Source organism: Solea solea, chromosome 4, assembly GCF_958295425.1.
Source record: "Solea solea chromosome 4, fSolSol10.1, whole genome shotgun sequence".
Classification (NCBI taxonomy): Eukaryota; Metazoa; Chordata; class Actinopteri; order Pleuronectiformes; family Soleidae; genus Solea; species Solea solea.
Window position 1 is genome coordinate 12,376,112 of NC_081137.1, and position 26,841 is coordinate 12,402,952.

At 41.4% G+C, this 26,841-nt stretch overlaps 1 protein-coding gene across 1 annotated transcript in view; it reads right to left on the reverse strand.

The window, feature by feature from the left end:
- fgf11b (fibroblast growth factor 11b) overlaps positions 1–26,841 on the reverse strand; it is a 41,428-nt gene that overhangs the window by 9,680 nt on the left and 4,907 nt on the right. Inside the window, exons 2-3 of the mRNA XM_058628415.1 lie at positions 8,314–8,424; positions 7,654–7,757 (exon numbers count right to left, since the gene is read on the reverse strand). Of these exons, the coding sequence (XP_058484398.1) occupies positions 7,654–7,757; positions 8,314–8,424 (215 nt within the window). The remainder of the gene's footprint in view (positions 1–7,653; positions 7,758–8,313; positions 8,425–26,841) is intronic.

Below are 26,841 nucleotides of genomic sequence, written 5' to 3' on the forward strand. Positions count from 1 at the left end.
TCTAATCTTTAAACTGATTAAGCATATGGTTACTCCCATTTGCTCTCGTAGATGCTGCAAGAAATACAATGTGGGGTTTTCCTCTTCCTTAGCTCAAAAACCCAGTAAAAATGTAAAATGTTCCAACAAGAGAGCCATCGGATCTGGTTCCATGGATTTGGATGCAAGTGACTGTCAAACAGTATGTTTTTAATTCATGATTAAAGCTCCAGTGTGTAACTTCGGTCACTGGTAGTGTCGCGACACTGCAGACTGAGCCTGCAGAGCTCTCTGAAAGGTCCATACTCCAACTGTTCGCCTCTCAACATTCATGTCAGCACCTCACTACCTCACTCCGATAGCTTTGGGTTAATTCCTGAACCTAACGTTTGCTACTCTCTCACTTCACTACCATAGCGGTCATCCTTCTGCCTTCCCCGGAACACGCTTTCATGTGGAACATGAGCAGAGCACCCGAGTCCCCAACTGCATCATCTGAAATTTAGACATTTAAGGTCTAACAGTTATATTACATGTGGTATTAGACGACCACGATATTTCAGTTAAGGTAATGTAAACATAAACAGTGTGTTGCACTAATCTTCAGGGTGACAGTCCGTCCGTAACCCCAGTGTTACACCCACACCAATGAGCCAATACCGTATGAGTATCCATATCAATCCGATACTGGTCAAAATCGCTGGATCGGATATCGGAAAAGGAAAAATGTCAAATCCCATACAATCCAAAATCCTATATACTGTAAAAATCAGCAACAACATTTTAGCCGATTTCATATTTTGGGCTTTTTTTTGAAGATTCTAAAATGACTGTATTGTGCTGATATCGGTATTGCAAGTCCACATATACCCAATAAGGCACAATTTCATAATTTGTTGTAAATTCTTTTGCAGAACCCCAGGTGTCCATAGACCCTACTTGCAGAATCACTGCTGTATAAGAAGCACGTTGTTAGAGACTTGAGAGCTGCGTGACAAACATGGTGAAATCCTTGTTTGTACCACACGTTCACACCAGTAGTAGAGCCTTCGCGATGAAAGCGGCAGCGGAAGTTCTCACAGTGTAATAACAGCTGTAGCCTCCCAAAATCTGACAAGCCCTATTTCAAGTACTCCGTCTGTTCGCTGGAGGCACCATGTTTAACGACGTTCAAATCACAGATTGAATACCCAGGGAGAGTGCATGTCGTCCACGGAAGTAAAAGAGACGACTCTGTCGCTCTGTTAGAGTTCAGCAGGAGTTTACCTTTTTTGTTGCTTTCACACACTCACTTTGTGTGTCTACGAATAGTTTTCCAGAGAAAATGGGGCAAGAATATGCCAAATTCGGTTTTTGTTCCAGGATCAGACATTTCCTGTTATTACCTACAGGTAGTGAGGCTGAGATTTATTTTTGAGACAAAGCAGCAGTGGACCTGGCCCTACAATCTGACCCCATCTGTTGTGTGCGGATTACGGGTGTCAATGATCAACAAATAGTCAGAATCAGTTCAGAATGTATTACAAAATTGAAAGGCTTTCTCTCAAATGACTATAAAGCAGCGCTACAATTATACAAACACTGTATTTATGAGAAGTTTATTTCAGTTCGGGCCAACAAACAATCTTAAATGTTACACACTCGACCTTTTAACAAAAGAAATAGATGTATTTTGATTATTTATTGTTAAAAATCACTGTTTATTTACCCATTTAAGTGTGTGAAAACCAAAAGCAGAGATTTTCCTCTTCATACATTCAAACTGTAAACAGTTAGTCTTAATCAGTTAGTTTTAGAGCAGAGGATGTTGCTGAATTTGACATGAATTTAAGCCTAATTTTAAAGACTTGGCAACATTTTAACGGATTCAGATCTGGCAAGGTGTTTAGTAACACATTAGTCTGTGGGGTGATAAAGTCAGAACAGTTCTTTTCTATTGCACTTTAAGGAAAAGGCATGATATTTGAAAGCCTAGTGGGCGTTTAGCCTGAGAAAGAGAAGGACTTATTCAGAAGAGACCAGCACAATAACTGTCAGTAAGCAACAGACGGAGGAAGCAGTTTATGCAAGAAGATGAAGGAATCGCTGCAGGGAAGCCACAGTCAGTCACCTCAGCTTCTCAATGATGTGAGGGTGACAGTGATGTGCTATTTTTTATTTATATAAATAAAAAAACACTTCATGCCAGTGACATGTTCTCTCTTGGCATGCCTTTAAAGGGAAAGACAAATCCAACTTTTGTGCTATTAGAGCACAACAATATGGATAAGTGGTCCATATCATGCCAAACCCAACATGTGTAGTCTTATAGAAGAAGACAGTTGAACTGCAAAGCACATATAGACCAATGTGTATACATATAGACACATGTAGACCTGGACCAGGTCAAATGAAAGGAAGTCAGCGTGGTGTCCTAAGGACAATAGCTGCACAACCCTGTGCGTGTGCTCAAGGAATGACTCAAATCTGTTTACACACTCACATTATAGGATTTGTCGTTGTTATGGTGACAAAAAACAAGTCCCCGTAATGTAAATTATTACATTTTAAGGTAAAGTATTATAAGGTAAAATTCTAGGATGGGCCAAATGCAGAGGGATAATTTCCCTAAGGGGATTAATAAAAAAAAAAAATAATTAAAAGACATTTATGGATAGATTGAGGTTAGGTTTAGGTTAAGGTTAGACTTAGGGTGGTTAATGGTTAAGTACAGTAAGGAAATGAATGTAAATCAATTTAATGTCCTCTGAAGTCATGGATACCAAGACTGTGTGAGTGTGTTTGTGAAACTCTGGTAAAGAGGTCAGTGTGGGATTCAGCACATCTGACTGCTGCTGCTGAGGAAATCCCTTCTCCTCACTGTTCACAGAGGCGAGGCTCCGAAGTCTAATGCATGCTAATCAAGGGCTAAGAGAAGATGATAGCAGATGGTGTTTTTGCCATAAATCAAGCTTTAACTCGCATGTACACATAATGCTCCCTTCCTTTACATCTCATATGCATAAATCCACACTTGTGTTCAGTGCTTTGACAATTGTCCATATGTTCTGTAAAACCAATACACAAAAAACCACACTGTGCTACGGTAACATCCTCTTTGATATTTGACTCACGTGCTCTATAGATTAGTTAGTGATCCCACATACAGTGGGTTACAGTAGGTTTGCTGTAGATTACGCCACTGTTTCCCAAACTTTATATATGGGGACCCACTTTTTAAAGATGGCAAACTATTTTGACCCAAATCACAATATAACATCGTGACAAGAGCAAACATTTTGGAGTTAGCAAAGTGCTCTTTAGAAATGAATAAATTAGACAAAACAAGTTGTGATCCAACACTTCCATCTTGGGCATTGCACTTCAAATGAGTTTCCCTATCATTCTTTTCACCCTCCTGCAAAGGTAGAAAACCCCCTCTTTCAGCCATCTGTGTTTTTCTAACTTTGTAATATGACGATCTCTATCTGATGTTTCTCTATTTAAATGTAATACACAATACTCAATGAGAGATGTAGTTAATCTAATGCATCAGTTAAATACTCAACCTGATCATAGTCATTATGTCAGCGTCCAACATTTTTACAACTGAGTCTGAATCCTTGCAACACAGTCAAAAATAATGCAAAAATAATTGCATGCTGTGCAATTGTCCAGTGCGCCAGCGGGTGTTGCCACTGTGCATGCGGTCACGCCACAGAGGCCGCGTCACCGGAAGGACAACAAACGTCGCTATGATCCTACGACAAACAGACCAGCACAGAGTCCGCAGCAAGGGCAGTGCAACCGACTAACCGGTTGCTAATGCAACCGAGTGCCCACCATCCCGAGTAAAATGCAAGACTGGACATTTCTCAAAAGTTTGCCGCGTTTCTAAACATGTGAGGGAAGCGGTGCCTGAAGTAGTTGCGCTAATGACAAGCTCACGCCATGCTAATGCTGCTGCTGACAGGATACAATGTAAGTTGCATGTTGAAACCGCTTCATGGGAGGCTGCAAATTGTGAACTACTGGTGGATACGGGCTCCTCAGTTTCCATTCTACCAGAGACTTTATATAACAGACATTTCTCTGCATGCTCACTCACTCACCCTAAAATTAAGCTTGTCTCGTTTAAGCTTACTTAAACGAGAACATCCCGGTGCTTGGATGTTTTAAAAGCTACTGTTTCCATGGACTCTGCTACTGCTCCTGCTTTTCTCTATGTTGTTCAAGGAGGCTCTGCTCTGCTGGGGAGAGGGACCTGATCAGGGCGTTGAACTGGACATTCACTTACAATCTCAACTGTGTTTCACCTTCTGCCCGTGATCAGGCTTTGCTGATTGCACCTGTGATGGAAATGACAAATGTTCCCTCAACAGTGGGCTCAAAGTAAAGGTGCGTGGGGATGCAGTACCCTTGCAGCAAAAATTCCGACGACTCCCCTTTGCTGTGTGTCAGGCTGTCTCTGATAAACTTGACATGATGCTTAAGGAAGGCGTAATTGAACTGATTGATGCCTCACCCTGGATATCCCCAATAGTGGTAACAACAAGAAAGGGGGGCACAATCCGACTATGCACTGATCTCAGTGAACCTAATAAGGCCATTGTTGCTGATAGTCATCCGCTGCCCCACATCGAAGAGCTTTTGAGTGAGCTCAGGGGTGCACCAAGACAGTCATGACCTCACTGCCTTTATTACTCAAAGGGCTCTTTCCCTATTGCCGTGTTCCCTATGGCTTGGCCTTTGCTCCATCTGCTTTCCAGAAGAAGCAAAACCCCAATGTTCATTCATTCAGACAGACAAGCCTCAGGTTTTTGGGCCATGTCATTTACAAATGGGGAATTCTGCCTGACAGACCACATCACAGCTACCCACGAAGCCCCAGCCCCACATGACCTGGTCACGTTACGGTCTTTTTGACCCTTCTCTCCCTATGTTTGTGACTACAGATGTGTCAGATGATGGCTTGGGTGGCGTGCTGACCCAAAAAAAGGAGTCTATGGCCTATGTGTGGGCTGTCTAGAAGTCAAGGTTGTATCTCTGGGGACAACAGTCTAAGAACTGATCATCAGGCACTTAACCATGTTGCTTGCCACCAAAGGATTTTGCCGGGCAGGTATGAGAGTGGCATGGTAGTAAGCCCAGTTGCTTTGCTTCACCTACGATGTTGAGTACAGATTAGGAGCACAGAACCAGGCTGCGGAACTGCCTGTCACGTCTGCCGCTCCCCACTGATACAGCTGCAGTGGAGGAACCTGAGATGGTGGCGTCTGTGCAGAGGATGAAGTGAAGTCACTCATGGATAGAGCTGATACTACAATGCTTACCTCTCAGATTGAAAAGGGTTGGCCCAAATGTGAAAAAGACTCCTAAAGACTAGATCCTACTCTGGCACCATATTTCCTGATCCATCATGAACTCTCTGCATCTGACACATTAGTTATATAATGAGAGTTGAGCATCACTACGTTCCAGTTTCATCCCGGTGGGCTACTGTGGTTCACTTGGTGCATGACACACACCAAGGACTGGTGTGCACCAAACGGAAAGCTATGTGAACTGTACTGCTGGACTCAGATGGATAAACTGGGGGAGTCTATCATTTCCACAACACCTTCCATATTAGTGATGTGTTCATTTAACAGCTTCTCACTTGTGCAAACAAATATAAGTTACGCTGGTTCTCCGTTTTCCTCCCACAGTCCAAAAGCATGCAGATTTGGGCATAAGGAAAACTGGACACACTAAATTGTCCATAGGTTGTTTGTCTCAATGGGATTGGCGGCTGCGACCCTCATGTGAGGATAAAACGTTTGAAAATGTATGGATACTTTCATCAGTCAAAACTCGATTGTCAGTCCAGTGTGAGAAGGCCCGGCTTGGTAAAGCCAGGTGTAACTTATCCTGTTAAGTGTATGTAAAAAAAAAAGCAAATAAAATAGCCCTATCCCTTTTTTTTTTTTTTAGTTATTAGTTTTTGCAGACGATCTCCTCGCTTACAACTGCTTCACTGAAATCACATTTGCAAATTAAACAGTTACCTCTCAGTTTGATCAAAAAGTTGTTCACTCTGCAGTGTAAAATCTGAAAGTGTTTAGCATCTCGTGCATCTGCCCAATATCATAGCGCATGATTTCCGAAAATATACTATATATTATACTATACTATACTATATTGATATCAGGGCGATATCAACTGTTGAGGAATATTCAGATTATTTGTCTCTGTGCATGTCCTCGCACAGAGCGCCACTGAACATATGAGCTCAGCTTCGCGGCTGAGACACAAATAGATCGCTGCCGTTGTTGCGGGCAAGTGCTCCTGCAGTTATAAAACAAATCAATGATTATTAGACTAAAACATTGAAATATGCCAATTCTGATATGGTCATATACTCAAAACGGACGGCGCAACATAACGAAGACGAGTTAGCTTACCGTTTAATATGACATGTTTGTAGTCGAGCTGTGATATGCAAACTGTTGATGGCTGTTGACTTTTTTATCGCCATCTATTTTTGTAAAATGCTGCCACACTGCCGATGTCTTTGACATGGATGTTAGAGGACGACTGACTGTAGCACAACATTAAATAAAACCACTGGATGTTCTGTAGTCTTTCTGTCTCCTGTGGGTTGGGCTAATCCAAAATACTGAAAACAAGGGGGTGATGCCCTCAACTCTTTGCAACTGTAATTTCCTCCATTTAAATTAAGGTAAAATGGAGTGCATCTTGTTTGGTCCTAGCGCATGCAAATGCCTCTGTTTGAAGTGTTGGTGCTGATTTGGCCTCTTATACCCCAAGGTGCAAACACATCACCCCCATTTTATATGAACTTCAATCGCTGCCAGTTTATTTAGGAATTGATTTTAAGATTTTAAAGCCTTTAACGGCCTTTCTCCACCTTATTTAGCAGAGATTTTATGTGAAAATGACAGGGATTTACGCTCATCCTTTCAGTGGCTACTGGCTGCCCCCAGGTCAAGGTAACTCGTATTTATTTAAAATTCAGTAGCACGGTGACACTTTCCCTCCGTTCTAAATGTATTGAGTCTTCTTTTATTGGATTATTGGTTCCCTTTACTGTTTTATTGTGTATTTTACTCCTGAGTGTTTTTTATTCTTTCTGTGAAGCACTTTGAGTACTTTGCAGAGATTGTAAAGTGCTATATAAATAAACTTCGATTGATTGATCACCGGATAATTAATCAATACATGCAGGTCCTTGTCCTGAAACACCGTGTCCTATCAGCAATATCTAAAATATTGTGATGGAAACACAGATGACATGAATGAGTATTGTATATTTATTTTGTCCTCGTCACTGACAAACATTTTGATAAAATCACGAGTAATAATTAAATTAACATTGAAACACATGTAATCACTGTAACATTTGAATGCAGGTAAATACAACTGAGGTAAAATACATCCAAAGGATCATGAATAACGTGTAAAACATGTTTATTACTCATCAGAGTGACAGCTGACTGAACAGATTGAGCAGCAGGATTAACATATCCTGTTGTTTACCGCAAATATTAAATTGCCATGGTAACTTATGCGCCAAGATAAATAACTTAAGCCAGCGCTTAATCCCTTATCCTAGTTTTGTGCTACAGTCCCCCTGGTGTCATTGCAACATATTGTCGTAACACGGTTACTTCATGTATAAATAAACGTACATACCGAGGTGTAGAGGTACCCTTCGCCGTTCATGGCGAGGTACGACCCTGTCTTTGCACCCTGAATTGCTACGATCCGCAGTCCCACTGGAATCAAGTTGAACTGTGCTAAATTGGGGGAGGGAGAGAGGGGGAGAAATGGAATCAGAGAAGAATGTCAACTCAAACTGCAATACTGAAGCTCGAGGAGGTTGAATGAGTGCAGTGTCACTGCCACGCGGAATAGCCCTCTTCAGTCGGAGTGGTGTGTCCTCGCAGAGTTTATGTACGAACTCGATGCCCGTTTCACCTTCACTGTGCTTTTCACACAACCTCTAAACTCGGGTCATAATAGGCATGTTCTGCCACACCAAAGAGAGCCTAGGGCTGGTCCAAATACCACATTTAGACTGCTAAAGGTCACAGTAAACTTTCACTGTATCTCGCTCTTTAGACCAACTTCAAATTAAGGCTGCACAGGCAGCCAATTTGTTTTCTTGTCAATGACGGATGAGTCCCAAGTGGAATCATTGTGTGCGGTTTTAAAATACGGACTGTGTTGGATGTGAACATGAATATGAAAAAGGTCCAGACTTCTACTCATTTGCTCTCAGTGGCGCTAGTGACGATTAAAATTGCCAAGAAACAGAAGCAGAGACTGTAGGCTGTAGAAATAAACACTCACAAAATGAGCTGCTTTCATCCCCCGTGCTGTCTATGGTGCCGTCAGGCTGCATTTGCAGGTAGTATCCATGTTGGCTGTATAGCCGGGTAACAATGCCTTTCAGCTGTGGATCTGTAAGAAAGCACAGAAAAACATGTGTTATAGGTGCTGTGGTTAGATGTCAAAAGCAGAATCTCCGCTTGCTGCTGATTTAACCTGAAAAAGTTTATCGTTTTTCCATGTTGTTATTTTTTCAGCCCTGACGATATTGAATTTGATGGAAATAGGCCTACTGTCGTACAAAGGTCAGCATGTTAGCTTTATTAATATGACTGTGTTAGCAAGCTGATCCTACCACTAAGCAACAGCTCCTGTGCCAGGAACCACACGCCTGAGTCAGGCACGCTATCAGTGAACACATGGCTGCCAGCAGGGACACGACAAAAAAACAAGTTGTAACCACTCAACAATAAGCTCACAAAAAAAAAAAATATCTATGCCAACTTTTGTTAATGCTGCTTTATCATGCTGTCTTTTCTGATTAGAAACTGACTTTCCCACACAAAGCTCCATTGATAAAAAAAGTTTTCATCACGTCACATAGGAGTTGTTGATCCATTTGTGAATTTAGTGTTTGGAATCCTTATATCAGGTTTACCTATGAGGCAGCAGCAGGCAAAACACACATTTTCTCTATGGACTTTGGTGTGGGACATGGAGCGCTTTCCAAAATGACATACGTCTTCGGTCTTCTGTTTCCCTTGTCTAAAGGCAGATTAGACAGTGAACACATTTTTAAGATGGCACATGAGATGGCATGTCATTATTTTCATGAGCCTTCATTCATTCATTTATGAGGACTTTAAAGAGTCTAGTGTAAGGTTCATGTCCAATCATATGGTGCTTTTCCCCTATACAGTCGTAGCACTGCTTGACACGGCACCTTTTTCAGTACCTGCTCTGGTGAGGTCCCAAGCGAGAATACTCGACAGATATTCGGCCACTGACTGGAAAAGAGTGTAAGGTTGTGCTCTTTCAACTTCAGTCTATATATAAGTAAAAAGCATAAACTTGTAACAAATGAAAAGATTGATTGGGTTCAAATTGGCTGCTCACGGACACACTTGACAGAACAATCAGTAACACAAGAGAAAACCCTTATCCTGTCATAAAATACTCAGTCCCATAATGTTTCTGTGTTTAAGCTTGAACAGAAAACCATTCAAATGGAGATCTGGTACAAGTCTGTTCTCCCTGAGCACACAACAACAACAACAACAAGAACAACAACAATGGAACACCATGTCACCATTGCATTGGTAACATTGGAAAGTGATTCATCACTCTTGTCAGTTGTAGGGGATGAAAATATAAAATATTCAGCATAACAATTGTCAGTTTTTAGACAAGAAGTGACTTGCCCAAGTGACGTTTTTTGAACTAATTCAACCCACACTGGTACTGTTTAATGTAGAATCTATATGGAAATGCTTGGTTATTAATTCAACTAACTGATGAGTAAAATGCATGCGTAACTTCAGCAATCTATCCACAGTCTTGCGACCAGGTATATTTTTAAGTGCGATCTTTAGAGGGCATCAGTGGATGAAGTGAGGGAGAAAGTGTCTCTGGCTAAATAAAAGATGCAGCCTACTTTGTGTTCATTTAAGAAATAGACAGAATCATTGCAGCAGCAGCAGCTCTCCGGCACCACCGGTGCTCCACTTAGTGCCGGTCAAGCCCGGTAAAGTGACCAGTGTCCTTCGATGCAGCATTAAAATGGGAGATAAAACATAGATGAAGGAGCTGTTAATAAAAAAGCCTCAAGAGTACTGCGGTGGGGCATCTGGGTAAACTCCACCCATAGTCTCCAGGGAGGGACCTATAGGACATGCACATGTCTTTTTCAGACCGTAGCACAGGGAGCAAGAGAAGGACGGAGGATGCAGGAACAAGGCATCTATTTCCTAGTGGGATTGTGCCAGGGTTGAGAAACATGAGTGTGACCTAATCCCATTGTTACATGTTGAATTCTGCACCACTGCTTTGTCCTTTCACTATCTCTCTCTCTCTCTCTCTTTCAAATCTGCTTGTCAAAACATTTCAGTGTCTCTTGCAACTTCTTCGTCGTTTCTCTCCTCTCTCATTTCATATCTTTGGAGTTATGCGCGCTTTCATCCCCCCTAATAACATCATACATCATCCAATCAGAACACGGAGGGTGTTCATTACTTATCCCCACTGATGCAAAATAGAGAGAGAGAGAGATAGAGAGGGACAGCAAGGAAACGGTGAAAGAGAAGACGCTCTCTTGTCATTAAGAGTGACGGCTGTACGTGCAGGAGAAAAACACATAATAGACAGCTTTTTTTCCAATATGGCTGCAATCAAAACTCCCATGCTCTGTGTCAGTGACACTAAAACTAATGTTTCATTCAGCAGTGCTGGCGTTGACTTCAAAAGCCCTCATCATCCGTACACCGACGCACGATAAATTTTGATCCAGTATAATCAAAGTGTGCTCCCAGCGACAACAATAACAGTCTGGGTTTTACTGCAACTGCATTACAGATTCATAGATGATAAAATAAAACATGAAAAAGGCCACTGTGGACTTTTGCCAACTTATTACCATGCAAATATTGCATATTTGAGATCATTAGGCACACGCTCATATTTCCAAAGTGTCACACCAGTGGCGGTTGCTGGTCTTTGAGACAGGGGGAGGTCATTTCAGGCCCTGTTATTTGCACATAAATCATACATTCTTACATACGTTCTGCAAATGAGCAACTGGAACTAGAGAAAACACAGTTATGTAGAACCTAAATGCTATAATAGTGTTTATTTACATTACAAATGGAAATAACACATAAGCAACTACATGGCTACAGACTTCCCTCGCAAAATCCACACAGGACTGAGGCAGGAAAGTGTAGTTTTTACTCACTCACAGCCGTGTAAACTAATCGTGGTTCTTTAATATGCACTCGAGCACTTATTCATTTACTTAGCTTTAATGTTTATGTGCAGCTCTTTGGGCAACTGTGGTGTTTTTCAAATGTGCTCTATAAATAAAGTGGATTGGATTAGACCAATCAGATGGCAGTTTTGTCCATGAAATGCAGAAAATATTTCCCAAATGCCATATTAATCCTTTTAAATGTTTTTTTGAATGAAAATGAATATTATGATGTAAAAATGACCATTACCTCTGATATCGCGAATCATATCGCAATCGCATTTCCTATCTAAATAATCGCAATTAGGTATTTATTCAAAATTGTTCAGCCCTAAACATAAGAAGCTGCAATGAATTTTAAGTAATTGACGAATAATTGTTGTTGCATGTTTTGAAGAGTGCATGTAGACATTTTGTTTGTTTTTTGCAGTTGATGATTTATTCATCTAAACTAAATTATCTTTGGGTTTTGGACAAAATTGTGACAAGTGGTTTGCTTGTCAATTGCTTTTTTGATCAATCAATCCATTGTTTTGTCCATGAAATGCAGGAAAATGGTGGAAAATAAGAAGCTCAACGAAAAAATAAATGGATCAAATGTATGATAGCATCTAACGGACTGATTTAATAATAAATCAATATTGAAGTTGCTTCAGACAGGCAGGTCTATGAGTAGTGTATATACCCCACCTTTGCACATGCACGTGAATGTTCGTGTGTGTGTGTGTGTGTGTGTGTGTGTGTGTGTGTTGCCCCTTATTTGACCTAAGATATCTTGTTTTGACTGTATGTAAAACATTTTACTGCAAGCAAGCAAATGAAACGACACTGTATCTAAAACCCTTGCATCTCAAGCATACAGCGTGTGTGTGTGTGTGTTGCCCAAAATTTGATCTAAGATTTCCCCTGGATATACTGTTTTTGAACAGCTGAGACAACGTCACGCTCACTGCGTGACAGCTGATCGCCCGAAGCGGTGAGCTGTCCAGCATGTTGCTCTGTACATGAGACAAACACAGCTGCACTGGAAAAGACGCTACTGTGGTTACACACACACCAGGCAAGGATTGAAATGTTTCCAGATCACATATATGTGCGTAAATCATTTCAATCACTCCCTCTCTTTGGTTCGCTGGATACTCCGCTTGCCTTTCCCACTGTAAGTGAACGGCACCAGGGAGAACCCCATTTTCAGGCGGACAATGGCTGTGTATATATATGTGTGTTTTGTTTTTATTTTGACGGATAAAGAGAACAAGATTGTTACACGTTAAATAATTGTGAATGTTTTGTGTCAGTTTATATATACAACAATATAATACACATATATATATTTTAAAACCAGTAGCATATTTTAAAACCAGTAGCATAGTAGTAAAAATAATAATATAATTACCTGTCCAAAAAAAAAGAACATCAAGGCTTCATCAAGTAAACCAAAGTGAGTCAGCGCTCTGTAATGTTTAAGTTAGTTTACTTACTTTATTAAAACTTAATTTGTACAGGTAATCCCATTGAGACACAGGGTCTCATTTTCAAGAGAAACCTGAATACCTACTTACTTAACAAACTAACACAATTCACTATCTATCCATGGTATCTATGGGAATCTCCTCTAGGGAAATGGGGGTGTACATCTGCACACGTGCAGAGGGTGTACATGTTGCAACAAAATGTTTTAGGGCACTTTCACACCAGAGCTGTTTGGTCCACTTTACCCGTACCAGAGTTTGTGGAAAAACTGGAGTATATATAGGTGGAGCATATATATTACTTCTATGGGATTCATCGTATTTTGGCATCTGCTGAGCCTCCTCTTTCTTTCGCTTCCAATAATTCAGTGGTGCATCAAAGCACTTAATAACATACAAATGAACGAAACTGTGCGTAATAATAACACTGACTCAACACAGTGTCATCAAATAGCAGCAATGCAATTCAGCCCCCTGTGTGTTCTGTCAACTGCTCCCCTCTCACTGTTTTAACAGTGTGCATAATATGTGTACACACACACACACACACACAATTTATTCTGCCCTTTTTGGTAATTTTGTTGGAATACGGATTCATACATCAGGCTTTAAACAAATGAATCACATTCTTCATCAAATATTTAATAAAACCGAGTGTACATCTGCCAAGGTCAGATTTGTCCTTTGTATTTGTTAGAGGTTGGAAAACATTTCTTTGTAAATCAAGACTCCCTATTACAGTTTTTGTTAGTAATTTCAATCTGCTATCCGACTGTACACTCATTCTACTGTACATTATGTACAGTGCAATCTAAATCAACATGTTGTCAGGACGAATGATCAAACCTCTCCAAGCGTCACCTTCCGGTCGGACACAAGACAAGTTTGTCCACTCTCTCCTTCACTGTTTGCCATATTTATTGAACCGCTTGCAGCTGCAATTTGAGTAGACGATGTATGCGAGGACCTTTCGGCATGTCTCGGATTCACCGTACCGACTTTGCCCACGCTGTGCATACTGGGTGATCTAACTCAAATGTATATAGAGAAGAAGAAGGATGCATGCATGCTAAACACTCTAGCCTAAGCATCGCCAAGAAAACTGTTGGAAAACTTAAACGGGTTCGTGACCCGGTCGGAGTTTTGCATGTTCTTCCCGTTTCCTCCCACAGTCCAAAAAAATAAAATTCAGATTTGGGGATTAGGCAAAGTGAACACTCGACCCTGCTTTTGCCCTATGTCATGTGTAGGATAAAGCAGTACAATATGAGTGAGTGAGGGCAGATACTAGAGATGTTCCGATACCATTTTTTCCCTCCCAGTACCGATTCCGATACTCATGCTGTTGGTATCGGCCGATACCGAGTACAGATACCGATACCAGTGTGCTAAAAAAAAATTCACACTATGCCTGCGTGTGATACTGTGATATGATTATCATTGTGGTAAGGCCTTGCTCAGGTTAAACCCTTTGTAAAACATGAATGAATACAGCAAATGGAAGTCATTTTTTTAATATTTTTTTTTTAAATAGAACAGTATAAAAAAACAGTAGTGCAACAGCAACTTAAATACATATAGGAATAATTATAAAAAACAAATTAAAATGCAGCCATTATGTACTAAAATAAAAAGGCATTTAAATCTTTAAATAGTGTAGTATTGTGGTATTGGATCGGTGCCTCCAGTAGTCGCCGATACCGATACCAGCATTTTCGGCAATATCGGAGGCTTTTCCGATACTGGTATCGGAATCGGAACAACTCTAGCAGATACAGTAGGTGCCTGCGTCCTGATCAGTAAGGATCATTCTCTTGGATGCTGTAGTAGTTCGGTCCCCAGCCAAACACATAACCTAAATGAATACCTATATTAAAAAAAAGTGATTAGTTGAGGTAAATCTAAACCAGTGGTTCTCAAACTTTTTCCACCTGAGAAAATATCGAGCTCTTAAACACCATTATCGCCAATCTATACAGTATAGGCCAAGCAAAGTCAGCTATGGACTTTTTCAGAAGAGGCAGCTTATTTACAATAAGATCATTTGGTCTCTTATCATCCTAATCTTCCTCACATATACTTCAGACACTGGGATTGCAAAATTAGATTAAATGGAGAGAGATAATGTGACTCTTTATTTGTTTTTCTTGTACTCCACTCCAATCACATACCATGGTATATAGAGTAGAAAACCGGTTCGAACACCAGAGGAAGCTTGTGTAGCACTGGTGGTACAGTACATGTCCTGCAGTATAACCATGGATCTAGACAACAGTGAAATGCTAAATAAACATTGTTGCCTATTAACATACAAGTCACGTAATGATTTGTATCAGGCACAGACGACATCTCTCTTCCCTCTCAGCATTTGGAGACTGTCTAGAATCAAGATTGATCCCACCATTTGTGTCTTATCGTCTAGATGAATCTTTGCCCTGTATAGTTAAAGGGAAACTGCGCGTTATTCTTCTGAGGGAGCACACTGGCACCTGCCTGGTAAAGCTTTCGATAAATCAGCCACAAACACACAGCATGCAGCCTTGACTTGTCCCGGCTATTTCCTGTGGTGGAGAGATGTGCCATTATGGGGACATGAGTGGGCTTCAGTGACAGAAAACAGTCCCTGTTCCAGGTCAGTGGAGTGTCAAAGAAAGCTCCCTGTCTGTTTATCGACATCGGCAAACCTGATGTTGACTCATCAGCGGGTCATTTCCAAGTGCCCTCCCCACACATTACTGTAAAAAGCCCGAAAGTGGTAGTTCAGGTTTTTTGAAGTGTGGTTATATGAGCAACTGACACATAGTCAGAGATGACAATCATCCTGAGACACAGACACTTATGCTCACTGAAAATATGGCTGCCACCAGGGATACAAGGAAGAACTGATTATAGCCTTTGACATCAGGCTCACCTAATAAAATCTACACCTGTTTCAAGCTCCAGTGTGGAACATCTGTCACCCCCTGTGGATTTCTGAGCAATTATCAAAACACTGCCAGTCTCTACATGACCTACTTTTCTCTCCCCTGTCCCTCCTCAATCTGTCTCTCTTATGCACACAGAGCTAGATATTAGATTTGTGTTTCCATGATACTTTGATAACTTCTGTATTGCATATCTGGCATGTCTGGCTTTTGAGCGTTACTCACACAGACTATATCCAAGAATTTTGGAGCTGCACAGTGCAGGAACAGCAGCAGCTGTAACACAGGCCGTTGGTCAGGCACTTGTTCAGGGAGTGCTCGATTTGCTTCGCTCTCTATTTCTTATCATGGACTTCAGAGTACGCATTTTGCGTACTCTGAAGCCAAGTTGAAGGTTTATTTTTAACTGTGGAATCCACCTGTGAAACTTCTCATGGGTGTTTCTTGGTGTTTTCAGCCATAGTCTAATTTTATGCAGCCGTCTGGTTTTACTAGCACTATGGAGCTGTTGCGCTAGTAAGTTAGTGAGGTTATGGTTAGGACTCAAACCTGTGTCAATCACACAAAGTACAATGCTTTCACCACTAAGCAAACTGCTGGTGGAAACCTCATGGAAGCTATTGCTGTTATTTATACTACTGCTTGGGGCACCTATTTTAAAATCATATCTATTTAAAAAAAACAACTTATATATGCGTCTGCATATGGCCAATAGTTGGAGGATAGTCCAAAAAAAAAAAATTTAAGTCTCCATTTAAATGTCCATAGAGAAAATCTGCTTTTTTAGCTCATGGAAACCCAGGAGCTGCGTCAGTTTAGTATGTTTGTCTCCCACAGGTAAATTTAACAAAGAATATCAAACAGCCAAGTTACAAAATTGTAACTTTCTGCAACCACAATTGGCAATTTGATTGTTTAGTTGGCTGGAAAATGAAATGATCTAATTGTGGTATCGATACACATGCAGAAGAAGCCTCATTTGACTCCTCTTCCACATCTGTGACTTTTGTGTCTGCTCATTCTTCTTTTTTTGGAATGGAAATAAAACACTAACAAATCGAAAATATGTCACTTTTACGTGGATTAGACATGTGATGGCACCAAACCAGGAAGTCATGATCGGATTGACTGTGTTTCAGACTGAGCTTTCAAATTGACATGTTTACATGACATTTATTTTCGTTCCGATCAAGCTTTTATTTAAATTACTTGTCCATGTAAACATAGGGAGGTGTCCTTAAAGATTCCTTGCCAATGTTTGATGAACAGGAATTGAGATGTTTTCTTTTTGCCTGTCAAATTTTTCCAACATTGTAAAAACATCATATTCACAAGAGCATTTTGTGTATTAAATCGAGTCTGTCTGTAATCTCGGCAGTAACGGCGGCACAGTACACACAGGTATGCCCCTCATCAATTTACATTTGGTGCTGATAATCATTTTGAAAATACCACGGGGAGACCGGAGCCGAGTGCTACAGTGAAAGCATTCACACAGCAATTATGTATGTGTCTGTGCAAATGAGGTCAGTGCACATAAGAACCCAAGGTAATCACTTCATGCATCATGGCTGCAATCAAGGACATTTAAAGCCTTCGCTGCAGTGTAATTGCTCTGAAGAATAAGCAGTGGTTGGGGTTTATCGCTAATCGGCGCAATGTATGGTGCATAGGTGCTGGTTATCATTACACTAATGTATTTATCTGGCTTGATGTGAGTGCAGTATGTTGCTCGCTGATCTCCCTCCAGCAGTGGTCCTTCTGATAAGGGTGGAGGTAATTACTTGGGGCCTGCTTGACTGAGCAGCCAAGGGCATTTCTTCCTCTGCTCTGACCAAACCGAACAACAGGGGTTTTCCTTGGCTTGTATTTTCAGGACTCCCTGACATCCGCCCTCCCTCCTTCTGATTTCATCATACTCTTTCACGCACACACACACACGTGTGTATATATATATATATATATACATATATATATATATGTATATGCATGTATGCACTCGCATGTGCAAGAAAGTGGGATTGTGTCTCTTGTGTGTTGTTACACTGTGCTTCTAATAAAAGGAGAACATGATTTCTTTTTCTTTTTTCTTCCCTTTCCTAAAGTGGGCCATGAGCTCTACAGTGCTGCTAGTAATTATCAATCTTCTGGGAAGATGGTGGGGGGGGGGAGAGAGAGAGAGACGGAAAAGAGTGAAGGATGAAGCCATAAAAGTGGTTGGTTAACACGGAGACAAAGACTGACGGTGGGGGGGAAAAGGAGCGATAGAGTGAAAGAGTGTGACAAGAGTGAGGAGGGAGGGAGACGGAATTACGACTGGACAATTAGACATTTTAAAACAAAAACTGACTGCTACTTAGAAATTTGATAGTCACCAATTCATGATGTATCCTATGTCAGAGAGTAGTTTGTGTTATATAACAATATGTACATGTAGAAAGCAACACTTAACTATTGCATTACATTAGAATATAGAGACGTAATGTAAGGGTATAGGGCTTAATAAGTTCACACAGTTCCTTCCCTATACGGAGCCCCTGAAGTCCCCAAAAGAGATTATTTTTTTTAACTTTTGCTCACAAGAAATGGATTGTGTGCACACAAGATATTACATTATACATGAATAATTGCATTCCTCACATTATAAATTGTTTATATGCAGTTGTAAAATCTGTGAGAATGTGAAATTTGGGTTATTGTTAGTATTACAAGGTACACTGGCTTCTTTATGTTAACGTGTGCCATTAGTTGAACCATGACTTGCCAGGTAAGGTGCAGGTCTTGATATGGGAAGTCGCTAAAGGGAAAATCCCACTGTTACACCCTGGCCTGTATCCACACACATCCCTGTTGAGTCCCTGTGTCCTGAAATGTCCCTCTGTATTAGCCAGCATCTCTGTCATAGGATGTTTTGCTGCTTGTTGGAGAAATATGCTTCCTCCCTGATGCTCAAGGTATATTTGTTGTTTAATCATAAGATAGTGATGAGGAAATAAATGATTAATACAAGATAATAAAAGATCCATATGTTCACCATAAGTTTAAAACAACAAAAAAAACAACACATTTTCTTGTTTTTCAATATCTCAATATCAATATCTGCCTGAAATATCATGGTTGTTGCTTTAGTTTAGTTTAAATCTTTTATTATGTTTTGGTGTTATTTTATATTTTTTGTTACTGATTACTTCAGCTTGTTTCTAGTTTTTCATTGTTTCATACAGATATTTTTGAAGTTATTTTGAAATCACAATATTTGCCTTTAATATCATGCCGTCGTGAGAGGATGAGGGTGCATCATTTCACCTGCAGCACCAACAACGGCTTCTTTATTTATATTCAAGGACTCATAAATCATTTCTTGTGACGTTGGCAGCGGTTCACATAAGTGAGAGCGAGTTATTGCTGCATATTAATGTCGCTGACGGGAGCACGTCGAGCACGAGGCAAATAGGAACTGCACCGGCTCCCTGACACACATTCAGCTTTCACATATGTGCCTCATTAGCATTATGACAGGAACATATCGGCGGCACTAAACGACATGTTCAGCACAAGGTATTCAGAGTGATGTGACATGGCTGCATCAATAATATGATATCGCATGTGCATGTACAGTAGTAGCACATTCCTTCAGGTGGAGAGGTGTGCTTTCATAAGGGATAGTAATAATAATAATAGAAATGCATTTTATTTAGAAGTGCCTTTCAAACGCTCAAGGACACTTTACAGAGACAATAATAAAAAACAAACAAACAGGACGACACCGTAAACAGATAGAGTGAAATTTAAGCTCTTTTGAACACGTGATTTGAGAGTCAGAGTTGTAGATGTCTGGTGGGAGTGAATTCCAGAGATGGGGAGCAGAGCGACTGAAAGCTGTGCATCCCCATGGTGAGGCGGGCGGAGGGCACAGTGAGGTGGATGGAGGAGGAAGAGGTGGCGATGTGGAGGAGGTCAGAGAGATAAGGAGGGGCGGGGTTGTGGGTGGCCTCGAAAGCATACAGAGAGATTTTGTATTCAAGTCTGAAATTAACCAGCCAGTGGAGATGTTGGAGGATGGGGGTGAAATGGAGGGGTTGTGGGCAGCTGAATTCTGGACCAGTTGAAGTTTGTGGAGGGATTTGTGAGGGAGACCGGAGAGGAGAGTGATCAAGGCGGAAGGTGACGTGGCTGTGAAGAAGGATTGAAGTTGTAATGGGGGGGGCGGAGACAATTAATGTTGATGGAATATGCAGACCAGGTAACTATTGATGTTGGATTGGAATGATGGTGTCAGCTTAACCTGAGTGGAGGGGGAAACGGAGGAACTGTCAATGGTGAGGTGAAAAACGTTCAACTTTGGATAATGTGGATTTAGTGCCAATAATGAGGATTTCCGTTTCATCACTGTTTAATTTGAGGAGATTAGAGGTGAACCAGGATTTTATTTCAGATAAGCAGTTGCTGAGGGAGAGGAGAGGGGTGGGGTTTGGTTTGCTGGGTAAATAGAGCATGGTGTCATCCGCGAAGCAGTGGAAGTGAATATTACATTTGTGGAGAATATTGCCAAGGGGAAGGAGGTAGGTGATAAAGAGAAGGGGTCCCCGGACTGACCCCTGGGGCAGACCTGTGGTGACAGAGGAGGGCCGGGATCTGAACGATTTGAGCTGAATGAACTGAGTGGTGGGAGTGAAATCAGTCCGGGGGGGTGCGGCTGGGGGGGGGTGTGAGCGATGCCAATGGAAGAAAATCTCTTGAGGAGAATGGAGAGAGAAATTGTGTCAAAGGCCGCACTCAGATGAAGGAGGATGAGAATGGTGAATAATCCAGATTCGGCTGCCATGAGGAGGTTGTTGGTGATTTTTACAAGAGCAATTTCAGTAACATGGCGGGGGCGGAATTGGTCATTGAGGCTGTTTTGGGTTAGGTGGGAGTGGAGTTGAGTGGCAACTGTTTTTTTTTTCCAGTGTTTTGGAGATGAAAGGCATTTCAGGCTGCGAGGCTTGAAACTACAACGCCAGTCCAGAATGTAAACACAGTGTCCGACATCTTTGCTAACAGTTACGCTAACAGACTGACAGCGACAATGGCAGAATTAGTTTTCTAAATTTAGTTTTCAAACTGATACGGCCGCTTTTCGATTAGAAGTTCCTTCCTCTCTTGTAGTGATTTTTTTCCCCCATTTGTTCCCCCTTCTCTTCTCATCATTACCTCTCTAGATGTCCTTAAACCAAGCAATAACAAACAGCAGTTCCCGTGTCTCTTTGAGCTAAAAGTGTTGTTAAGTTAAGCTTTAGTTAAACAGCTAGAATCAGGGATCCACACAGTGCAGTCAATTAAATTAGTTGGCGGAGCTGTGCGTATCAGAACGCAGCGCATCCATTCTCCAACCAGTGTACTTGCCCGGCAACAAGAAATACTATTTTCTGATTGGCTGATAGGTTGCTAATTCAAGGCAGCTGTATGAATAGGCTATGCAGAGCAATCTACCTTCACATCATCCATTCATAGAGTTTTATCAGCACAAGAATTGTCATGTGTGGTGTGTCAGCATGTGAACTTATTGTGTGAGTTCTGCCCGGCAACACGGCTCAGATGGAACATCCACTCCGGCAGCTGTATTGGCGGTATGACTCTGTGTCACCTCTCTCCTCTGGTTAGCACCGATATGTTAACTGACGGCATGACTTTTATGTTCAGATTACAGGCTGGCGGCTCAGCTAAGATTAGCTCAAACAATTGTAGCCCTGAATGGCAAGACAGTGCTCCCACCATAACTCTCGGGAATGGCAGATACCTAAAAAAATGGCTTTAACCTTCGACAACAACAACTATATCTACAGTATGTATATAAAAGTGTTGCTGGAATTCTTATTGGTAACACCGCTGCGTTGTTCGGTTTTAACAACACCATAGGATATCCATAGCTTCTCTCTTCATCTCGAGCAGCACAAGCCTCCCTAGCATCCCGGCATTGTCAATAAAACCAACACCTCTACAATAAGTCTGTGGTATGTTTGTTTGCCCTTTTTTTGTTGCTGTATATACTAAATACTCAATATATGACCCTATTGCCAATTTCTTCGTTGTCACACTTTTGCTGCATGGGACCTAAGGTATGCAGAGTAGGTGCTACATGGCTAAGAGAAGTACCCACTACAGCTACAACTAACGATTATTTTCATAATCGATTAATCTGTCGATTAATCGTTTGGTCCATAAAATATCAGAAAACCATATCGGTGATCGGTGTTCGTCAAACCTGGAAATGATGATGTTCTCAAATGTCTTGTTTTGTCCACAAACCAAAATGATTAACCTTTAATGATTTCTTTGTTATCCAGAGCAAAGAAATTAAGAAAATACCCACATTTAAGAAGCTTAAACAATTGGAAATCTTACATTTTAATAATGAAAAAAGCTTAAAACCGATTCCTCGAGGATCAAAATAGTTGTCGATTAATTTAGTAATCGATTAATAATCGATTCATCGTTTCAGCTCTAGTACCCACTCACCAAACCGCTCTGTGATTGGTCAAAGCGTCCTGTGATGCTACAGATTAAGCGGTGAAGCTGTAAAAGGTGCCAAAATACTCACTTGCTTTATGTTTTATTGAAAGGTTAACAAATTATGGATCAATAATGCCAAACATCATCAGCTTTCAGGGAAAGATGAACTCATTTCTAGCCAGATTATTAAACAAGAGGAACTTTGTTTGCAATAAGCCATTTTACTCATACAGTGTATCTAGCCCCATGGTTTCACATCTCATCTTCTTCTCCACATGCTGCCTCCATGACAGGCTGATTCACTCTTCCTTTTTTCCCCCCACCCATTGTTCCTTTAATCTCCAATGGTATCATTCCCTTCTCCTCTTTCTGAATTTTTGATTATCTCTTCATTTGTGTCCACCCCCATGACTTCCAACTGCTGCCACCTTTAGATTCAGTTTTCGCTTACATCACACTGATGTCAGTCTTTATTTTTCCCCTTAAAGTCATAGTTAAGGTTTTTTGAAGTGTAGTGGTTGTATTGGGGGTACTGATACATAGTTAGTGCTGACTTTGCTGTGCTTGCCTCCAGCATGCTATTGTTGCTGAGAACCAGCCTGAGGCTGGCTTCACACAGGATGTGTGTGCAGCGTGTGACGGCAGCAGCACTGATCTGCTGCATCTTGTGCACATCTGTCATTCACACTAGGTGTGTGCCTCCTGCCACTGAGCTTATTTGCAGCTTCTGCGATGGATTTTATATTATTTGACTTTGAAAATGAGAAAACATACTTTTTAAATACTCTTAATACCACTCTGTACTCAATCAAATCCCGGGGACTGTTCAGTATGATGTTGCGCATCGGTTGTTGCTGCACATTACTTCGAAACAGGAACTGGTGTTTGTGGAATACTGTGTCTGATAGATATTGACACTAAAACGAAAGCATGAAGAAAGATAATTTTCCATACATAGTTTGGCTGTACAAGGGTGGGCTGAAAAGTTCATAGACTGACCAAGATGCATTGGTCTAATTTGACCAAATGAGGTTTATATTTCAACATTGTCTCCACTGTGGTCTGCATACTTCTTCGATTGGTGTTGAAGCATTTGGATGCTCTTGGTATAGAAGCTCTCACCCTGATAGTGACTAAAAGTCAAATTTCTGATGGGGGTGTTTCAACAGAGCACCACTGTTTCACAGGTAACAGTGCGTCTTCAGAGAACACCCCCCTTGTTTTCACTATTTTGGATTAGCCCAACCCACAAGAGACAGATTAAAGGAAGTCCACGTTCTTCAACGTCCGGTGGTTTTATTTAATTTTGAGCTTTTCATGTTAGGCTACAGTCAGTCCTCCTCTAACATCCATGTCAAAGACATCGGCAGTGTGGCAGCATTTTACAAAAACAGGTGGCAGGAAAAAAGTTGCACGCAAAGTTTGCAAGCAACAGTTTGCATATCACAGCTCGACTACAAACATGGCATATTCTATAAAAACGCTAACGTACATGAACATATCAGAATTGGCATATTTCAATGTTTTAGTCTAATAATTGCTGATTCATTTTATAACTGCAGGCGCACCCCCAGGCTATTTGTGTCTCGGCCGCAAAGCTGAGCTCCTATGTTCAGTCTTGCTCTGTGCGAGGACATGCACCGAGCCAAATAATCTAAATATTCCTCAACAGTTCACTCGTTCACGTAGTATATTTTCGGAAAACTCTGGGCTATGATATTGCGCAGACGCACGTGATGCGAAATGCTGTCAGAGCCGTCAGACTCTGTTGACCCCCCCCCCCCAGCCCTGATTTCCACTACGTGGACTGCCTTTTTGTCTCTGGCTTGAAGAGCTGCACCCAACACCCAGCATAAGACAGGAAACATTCCAGAAAACCAACTGAATCTGCTTTAAAAGTTCTCCTGCAGCATGACACGCCTGGTGTACTTTTGATCAGGTATCAAAAGGTGTGGCACCCACTGAGCAGAAACCATACGAAATAATGGTCTGTACTCCTTCACTTGCAACATTGGCTATCTGATTAACAAGCATCTGACATCCATCACACGATCAATGTTTTCTTGGGTGGTGGCTGTGGCAGGACATTCCGACCTTGAGTCATCTTCGAGGCTCTCCCTAACCCTCTTGAATTCACCTGCCCACTATTGCACGGTTGATAAAGCTGGAGCATCATCCCCTAATGTCCTTGGGGGCTAACCCTCTTTTTCTGCAGATGTCTGTTCACACCATGGTGTCTCTAATACTAATTTTAGTCAGCCTGTGAACTTTGCAGCCCACTCTAAGACGCATGCCACATGGCTCACTCGCATGTGGGCAGTGTGAACATTCACAGTAGTTATCATGTGTCTAAAGGAAAAGAGAGGTGCACTGCAGCGGTAATGTGCCAGACACTCATCCACACTGTGGAACCAGCCCAAGACAAGGACGCTAACCCTCGCTGACAACATGGTTGCCAGACATAAGCCACCCGGTCTGTGATATCTTAATTTTCACTGCTTCATCTCGCTGTTGGACAGCCTTATCCAAGTGTAAAGTAAATTTGTGTCACTTTGTAAACTGCTTGCTCTCCACACCAAAGTCCAGAGATCGGGCACACAGGAGTTTTTGATTCTGCCTCCATCAGTGAGTTCCAATGTGTTATTTTGTTGTTTTGGTGATTCAAATCCTGTGTTCAGTTTTACCTGAGCAACTCAAATAAGACTCAATAAGTCAACGGCAAAACAACAGCTCCAGACTACCAAGCCTCAGATTAAAATATTACAGACTTAAGTAGGCATAGATTTTTTTGAGTGAGCCATTTGGCTAAATACAGTTTGTTTTTTGTTGCCCACTGGGAGCCATGCTTTCAGTGAGGGCTAGCATCATGGATGTATTATAAGAAGTGGATAGAGCACCGCTCCCATGGACATTTATATTCTTTATTTTTAATTCATGGAGTTTCATTTTTGTAAAAACTTCAGCTCTATCCATGTCTCTGGCTGTGAGGGCAGTGTGTGGGAGCGCACACGTGGCGAGGTCAGCATTAACTATGTGTCAATACCTCATACAACTACACACTTAAAAAAAACTAAACAAAACCCTGAACCACCACTTTAAGCTTGTGTTTATCTGTGCCAAATCACCCTCCCTCTGTCTTTCTCTCACCTCTCTCTGTCTCTGACCCCTGTCACAGTCGGTGAAGCACTGATGAAAAGGTACCTAACGCTGCACTGTCTGATCAGGTGTTGTTGAGTAAGCGACTTTGCAGCCCTGATCTCTGGGGGTCAGCTTAATGCTATCCTCTGCTGGATCTTTCCTTGTAACCCAGTCTGCCGCCCGCCAACCAGGGCTGACATTTGTGTTCCAACTGTCAACCATCCCCACGGATAATTTCCCCTACAACATACGTACTACAGTGCACCTCCAAGCCAAACGGCCCACTCAATGCTACAAGGTGTTTGGGTCTGCACCAGTGGCGATTGCTCTAAGATTGCAGGAGTAGCTCAGCTTCCTCTGAAATATCGTCAAACATGTCACTATTTCGTTCAAAATTACGGATTGTCTAATGTAATTTTTGTATTCCTGTAGCAGCATAAAAACCACTTGATGCTCAGCTATGGGATAGCACGGAATAGGTGTTTTCTTTCTTTTCTTGGCGGTGATTGGACAAATGCGGCAAAAATGTCACTTCCACGGAAGCTCAGCTTCTCTGGGAGTCAATAGAGCAGTGGGCAGACACGAACGCTAGGCTTCTGCATGGTGATTGGAGGAGCTGTCTGAAAAGGTGGTACAAGTTTTTGATTGACATCATTCTAGAAACCATTTGACAGTGGAGCCTCAGGCCTGTGTGGATTTTGCGAGGGAATTCTGTAGACAAATAGCTGGTCGTGGTGTATTATTTGCTCATTTAAATTTTTACATATTAATGCATTTCCTTTGCAATTTATGTAAGAATTGATGTATAAATAACTGGGTTTGAAATTAACTCCCCCTGTTTCAAATACCAGCATCCACCACTGGTCAGCACTATATGAAACATTAGTTAATGACTGAGCCCTCTCAGGTGTTTTGATAATTTTACTACTTTGAAGTCTACTTGCCTTATTTGTTCTTTGTATCATAATGTTGGGTCTAGAGGTCTGTTGTGTATTTTCTATTCTAGCCTGTGTTGTGTGCTTAGATTAATTTACTCTAATATAGAGAGAGCTTTAAAAGGTGATAAAGAGGGTCAGGCAGTTCAATATCAGGTCAAATTCCACCTTGAACTAAAAGGAGAGGCTGATTATTGATTAATCGCTATACATTAATTAGTTGAATTGATCTGAAAACAGGGCAACAGTGCAGATTACTGACAATTGGGAGTTTTTCCATTGGCCACATTAGCTCTTTAATGGGTCTCTTGCACATATGCATGTTAAAGCTATGGTGTGTAACAAATGTCATTTAAATCATTGTCACATGATTTCACACAATGCTGATTAAGCTGAACAGCTCCACTCTACTCTCTGTGTTTGTCAGTAGAGCAGTGTTGATTTCTGTTTTCTTGGTACACTAGTGAAGCATATACGAAAGCCAACTGTTGGACCTCGAGTCATCCTTTCAGAAAGCTCTGCAGGCTTACCTGACGAGTGATGTGTAACGTCACTGCCCACCTCTTTGGTTGAAAATGCCAAGAATCATTCATTTTGCACACCAAATTTTTCACATGTCCTCCTCA